The following is a 7,073-nucleotide window of genomic DNA, read 5'->3' on the forward strand; positions in this document are numbered from 1 at the left end:
TTTCTGAGTGTCAAGTTTGAAATATAAGGTCCAGGAATACTTATCCACACCAAACGAAGGCCTGACTAGTTTCCCATGACCATCAAATTATGGATGTATGCAAATATGATTTGAGTTGATGACAATCAAATACAATAAAACCAAATCCCATAATAATAAGAATATGATAGACCGAACCCATCTAACGCTGTGATTAGTTCTGTGTTTGCCACTCTGCAGGCATGTGGTATCCATGGAGAGCAGGAGTTCCTTCTAAATGTGAATTGGCTATGCTGCTGGAAGAGTAGAAGGGGTGTGAGGTTGGATTGAGAGACTCAAAGGTGCTAAATATGTCCCAGAGATTCCCATATGGAACGCCATCTCAATTTAGGAAAAACCTGATCCATAATGAAGTGGACAAATCAATATATCATTAGATAATTAAGTGGACAGGTAAGACCTAAAAGCTACAAACAGCCTTCTAAACTCACAGTGCCAAGCAGTTAACCAAAAAAGAGAATTAACAAGTATTAAAAGATCCTTACTGAAAAATAACTCCTCATTCGTTGTGGGTTACAACTGGATTCGAAGTTGAAAGCATCATCATTAGTGACAGCGCCTCTCTGATGGTTGAATACCATCTGATATCCTTTCAATTGTTTTGCATTCATCCTCTTCGATTGAACCCGCGGAATTTGCTGGTAGAATAAGACGGGGGAAGTGAGGTGGGAACTCAAGCTAGTGGCTCTCTCTCAGATATTTGTCATTTGCACCCTAAACATCGTTTCCAAGCCATAAAAACCTGATCCATGATTAAGTGGACAAATCAATATATACAACTAGCATCAACACTGGGCTACAAACCAGTTAACCAATAACAAAATTAACAAGCATTAAGGTAAGGTAAGGTAAGGAATCCTTACTGAAAAACAACTGGATTCCAAGTTGTAATCACCATCATCATCATCATCGTCACATCAGGTCTTAGATGGTTGAATCCTTTCTATCTTATTGCGTTCATCCTCTCGGGTTAAACATTCTGAAATTTCACTTTCTTCATCGACTTCATCCTCTTTGATTGAACACATTGAATTTTCACTTTCTTCATCATCTTCGACTGAACCCACTGAATTTTAAATTTCTTCATCGGATTTGTCCTGTGCGGATGAACTTCCCAAGAAATAAGTTCCTCATCCATTGGATTCATCAATAGAGAAACGAAAATCCACGTGGGTCACATCTGGATGATCTTTCGCATTCTCTGCATGCTTGTGTATAATATGAACTCCGACACTTCTGACGAACATCCGTGAAATCATAGACAACTCAACTTGCAAACTGTCTCCCTTTAGCTCAAAATATTCTAGGTCGAAGTAGTCATGCAATACATTTTTTGTTTCCACAAACTTGAATTCTCTCAGTCTACCAATTGAGTCTATACCTTTATGCCTCATCGTAAACTGAACCGCATCTACAGAATTATCATGGAAACCCTCACGAATGGGTTGAAGAAGAGCACAAAAAACAATTCCTTGGATCTCATCCAAAGGAAGGAGCCCTTTAATATCTATTATACATGATTGACTACCATATGAACAATCCCTACGATGGCGGAGAGAGTCTGATATCCTATTTCCAGGAAATACAATTCCACCGGCAAAAGAGTCCTTATAATGTACCTATTAAACGAATGTTAAGAATTTTCACAAGTACAACCCTTAAACCAAGACACATACAAATACGTACATAAGAGAGAGAGACATACCTTATTAAAAAAAAAATCTTCCACCTGATTCCCTATTTTCTCAGCCATTTTAGCGCACTCAGTCAATTCAATATACTTTAATGCTGGCAACTGACATGTATTGAATTGATTTTCTTTTGATATTTGTGGAAAACTTTCCAATGAAACACATCCACCGAGACTTATTTCTTTTATATTTGTTGGAAGTTCTAGAATTTCTTGAAGTTGCTTGCATCCAACCAAATGAAGCTTCCTCAATCTAACAAATCTTTTGATCCATGCAGGCAGACTAACAATTTCAGTCCATGATATATCTAACACCTCTAAAGTGGAAGGAAAAAGTGTCTCAGAGAAACATATTTTATCGAGAATCAGTCGTGTTAGTGCCGGAAACCCAACCGAGGAACAACCAACATCGGAAATGCTTGAATTCGCTGGAGGAGGCGATAAGAATAATTCTCTTCTTTCCTCTGTGGACACAATTGGGAGCATGGATTGTCCTTCATCCCTCACATTTGTTGAAAGTTTTGGACACCCTTGGACAAAAAGATAGTCGAGATGCTGTAACTGAGGAATGCTACTTGGAAGATGAATAAGGTTAGTGCATTCGAAAAATGACATAAGGGTAAGCTTATCAAGGAACCCAACAAAGTCATGAATCTTAACTAAACTTTTGCACCGAGAAACACGTAATTTTTGTAAATTTGGAATTCTTGAAATATCTGGAATTTCAGTTAGGTTTTTAAGTCGAATGAGTCCCAAAGTACTCAGGTTTGGAAAATTCTGCAAGGAAAAAAAGAAGGGAGAATGAAATAAGCGTAAAAGAAGTTTACAACATAATTCTAAAGAAAAAACATTAAAAATAACAATCATACCTTAAATCCTTCCTTGAGTCCTTTGAAGGGGCCATTACATATTCTTAGAATAGTGAGTTTCCGTCCATGAAAATTGGATGGCAGATATTGTAAAGGACATTCATTCCAATCAAGCACTTTTAACTCATTAGGAAGACAAGTAGGCATTTTAGAAAAAACTGCATTACGACATATAAATAATCTGAGCCTTTTCATCTTCTCAAAGGTTTTGCAACTCCACTGTACCAAGCCTCGTTCCGGCAATTCCACTAATATGCCTTCAATTTTGTTTGTTCCCTAGTAAGATAATGCATAATTGTGGCAACAAAATCAAAACATGAAGTTCTCCCTACTTTATCACTTGATAGAATTATAATTTTATTCTTATATATAATCTCAAATTCAACGATAATTTTAAAAGTCACATAACAGTTGGAAAAACACGAGGAAAACACTAGAAGAACACCTAGCATTTCTATATATATATATATATATATATATGACTTGATAGAATTATAATTTTATTCTTATATTCCATCAATCAGGCGACATGTGTTGCTTTTTTTTTTTTAAGAGGCTTTCATAACAGATAATTTGTTTTTCTTATTAGAATGTCTCGAAGTAAGTGATGATCACATTCAAGATGTCAAAATTGTTTTTTCATTTTTCTCATTTTTACTTATTATTCTTACTTATTTATAAAATAAAAAGTACAATACTATTATATCTATCTTTGAAAAAGTGTAAAAGCCAATTTCCGTTATGATTTATTTATTCTTTTGGATTAAAGGCATCCTACCTACATCCAAATACATGTTTGGGTGATGTTTTATGTTTAATTATTTTTTGAGTTTATGTTTGGGTGTCTTTTACAGCCAACTCTAATTTTTTTAACCAAACCCAAATTTTTCAACCCAATTCAAATCTTTTTAACTTAACTCAAAAAAAAAAAAAAACAAAAACAAAAACAAAAACAAATAGCAATAAAAAAAATTAATAAAAAAAAAAATCCAAGGTTCCACCCCTTAATCACCCTCAATTGACATCTCTTTTACACTAAAACATCCAAAATATTAAGAAATAATATTTGATTCCCTCAAACTACAACTTCGTTATTACACCTTTTGTTAGCCTATGTTGTTAAATGGATGAAAAATCTCAAGCATGTTGTGCAAGTGCCGGTTCGTTACTTGAACTACCCAAATTATCAATAAAAAATATGAAAATCTAAAAGAGGAAAAAGAACAATGAAAAAAAAAAAAATGGCTGAGAGGGTATTTCCAAATGTATGTTTAATTAGTTTTTATTTTTTAATAATTATAATGGGGGCAACTATGGTATTTCAAAAGTAAAAATGGGGTTGTTGCGGGAAGAAAGGCATAAAAATGGTCATGCCCGTTCGATACAACTTGACCACTTTTTTGTTTTTTTTTGTTTATCAATTTTAACATTTGACGCTGATTGAATTGTTTTTTTGACAAGCATGGTAGTTTAGTGGCATAAATGAAAATGTGGTGATGCTTAAGGGCCAAAAGTGTATTTTCTCCTTGTTTTTATATTGGGATGTCCCAAATTAAGTGACCATACTCAAAATGTCAAATAATAATAATAATAATAATAATAATAATAATTAATATTTACCTATTACTCTTATATCTTTACAGAAGAAAAGACATGATGCTCATGAAAATAATGTATATCTCTTAAATAGGGTAAAAGGCAATTGCCAAGGATGACTTATTTTCTGTTCTTAATTAATGGCATTCTACTTGCAACAAAAATTCTTATTTTGAGACAAATGGAAATGGTGTGTGCGCGCATGTGTTGTGTGTGTATTCATGGAATCATGTGCATGTTATGTGTGTATTTCTCCATCCATTTTTACAAATATAAAATTAAAATAAGTTTTTGATGTTAGTCTTACCATATCTTTTTCTAGTACATCACGAACGTCTTCATGAAACCACAATCTACTGCGTTTGCCTGGTCTTTTGGGCGATTCTTGACGAACAATTTCTTTACCCATATCTTGCAGTAAGTCATGCATGGCCAATTTAACCTCATGATCAATAGTTATGAGAGACTTCTCCACAAGTATTGCAATACCAATAACTGGATTAAAACCACAACTGTCTAGCATCTCAGTAACATATTTTTCATTTTGCCCTTTGAAGAAGCATGCAATGTCAAGAAAAATATTCTTCTCACTTTCATCCAATCCATCATAACTTAGTTGAAGTTTTTCTAGAATATTTTTCTCTGGAATTCTTTTGTACTTTTCCAATGCACTTTTCCAATAGTGTATATCTCTACCATATAGATTTGAACCTAGCACTGTTAAAGCTAGTGGGAGGCCCCCAGCATAACGTAGTGCATCTTCTATAAGGTCCACAAAATAATCATGAGGTTTGTCACTTTTGAAAGCATGTATACTAAAGAGCTGAAAAGTTTCATTGTGATCCATTTCATTCATCTTGTATGTGAAATCAACGTTATGCTTAATTAGCAAGTGTTCATCTCTTGTTGTTATAATGATTCTACTTCCTAAACCAAACCAATTGGGTTCTCCAGATAATGCTTTCAATTGGACCAACTCATCCACATCATCAAGAACTAAAAGAACATTTTTACGACAAAGCCTTTCCTTTATGACGTTGATTCCTCGATCAACATTACTAACCTTCAAACTTGAGTTGCCTAGGATCTCAGAAAGTAGTGTCTCTTGCAATTGGACTAAACCGCACTCTTTCATTGAAGTTTCTCTAACATTTGCAAGAAAACAACTATCTTTAAACTGGTAAGCAAACGAGTTATAAATCGCCTTGGCAATAGTTGTCTTACCAATTCCACCAGCTCCGAAGATTCCTATTACGCGTATGTCACTCATCCCAATATGTAAAAGCCCATTGATATCTTGTATGTGAGACTCTATTCCAACCAGATATTTGGGAACACTTTGGTATGTACGATTTACTATTCTTGAAACCAATTGAACAATTTCGTTGATGAATTTAAATTCATTCCTACCACTGCAAAAAAAATAAATAAATAAATAAATTAAATTAAATAAGTTACACCTTCCACATGAAAAAACATAGGAACATGATCTACTGACAATTTTTTTTCTTCTCTTGCAACAAGTGATAATGATAGGAGACAAGATAGGAAATAACCCTTCCTTCTCTATACCTCAATCCTCCTTGGATTGACTCCAATTCCTCCCTTAATTACGTACTCTGAAATGTAATTGAATTCTTCAAATTGTTTTTCTTCAGATCGGATTATATAGTTCTCAAATGTTTAATCTCTTAGTAAATTGCATTTTTTTTCATCGTGCAAACATTGAATAATCTCTAATATTCCCACTAAACTTCAGAATAAAGCAAACACTAAAAGTTAAATACTAGATGCATGCAAACACTACCATTAAAATTGGTATTGAAATCTTATATTGTGAAGTAAATTATATCAGATTATATAAAATGACCTTATGTTGTATAAGGATGGTGCAGGACACCAGAGAGCCGTCCTATTCTTTATCTATTTCAATTTTTTAAGGACGCATCTTAAAATATTCTTACATTAACATAGTGTTTTTAATTGACTGAATTTATATAGTTGCCCAAATTAAAAAGACAAATTAAATAAAAACAAAACAGATATATATATATATGAATGAAAAGTAGAGGTCTAGAATAAAGGAGCTTGCGTGGTCGAAAATACCCTTTCTCTAAATGCCACCCGGACAAATTGGCCACTTTATTCAAGGCTACCTTCCAGCTCTGCACTGTTTCCTCCATGAAGCTGTCTTGGTGTTGAGCCGATGCTTCTCCAAAATTCTTCTTCTGATGCCGTACGTCGGATGGATCTATTTTATAAAACACTGGTAAAACAATTTGTTGGTTTGATTCCCTGGACCGGAGGATCTCGATCAGCTCACTCAAGCAGCATGTAGATGATGCATAGTTTTCAGAGAGTACAACTATTGAAGTCCTTGAATCTTTAATGGCTTTGAGAATTTCCGGTGAAATTTCCCCTTCTCCTCTAAATTTGTCATACATGTAGGTATAGATTCCATTTTCACATAGAGCTTTGTATAGACAAGCAGTAAAACTGAGGTGGGTATCTTCACTTCTAAAGCTCAAGAATACATCGTAAGGCCATCGACGGCCGAAAGAAGAAGAGGATGCTTGAAAGGCCATGGAAGAAGCTCGATCTTGGCGTATGAAAGCTTGATTATTATTTAAGTAGCGACTCTTTTCAGGGTTGTTTGGTAGAGCAATTGGGTCTCTTGTTAATGTTCATCACAATTTTCCAAAAAGATCAACATTTAAAACATTCTTACGAACCCAAAAACCAACATCACCATTATAATATGTGAAAGTGGGGTAATATTTGTATAATAAACAACATAGATTTCTAGCGAATTAGTGCTACAATGATCTCTTTTTGCTTTAAAAAATAAAAATAAAAAAGCAGTATGATGATTTTTAAAA

At 34.0% G+C, this 7,073-nt stretch overlaps 1 protein-coding gene across 1 annotated transcript; it reads right to left on the reverse strand.

The window, feature by feature from the left end:
- Nucleotides 1-1,169: 1,169 nt before the first annotated feature.
- On the reverse strand, nucleotides 1,170-6,779 carry LOC132162891 (disease resistance protein RPV1-like). Its single transcript, XM_059573111.1, has 5 exons — nucleotides 6,301-6,779; nucleotides 4,502-5,606; nucleotides 2,599-2,874; nucleotides 1,769-2,506; nucleotides 1,170-1,658 (listed from the first exon to the last, which is right to left on the reverse strand). The coding sequence occupies exons 1-5, from the start codon at nucleotides 6,777-6,779 to the stop codon at nucleotides 1,170-1,172; spliced, it is 3,087 nt and encodes a 1,028-aa protein (XP_059429094.1).
- Nucleotides 6,780-7,073: the final 294 nt, after the last annotated feature.

Source organism: Corylus avellana, chromosome ca10 (assembly GCF_901000735.1).
Source record: "Corylus avellana chromosome ca10, CavTom2PMs-1.0".
Lineage (NCBI taxonomy): Eukaryota > Viridiplantae > Streptophyta > Magnoliopsida > Fagales > Betulaceae > Corylus > Corylus avellana.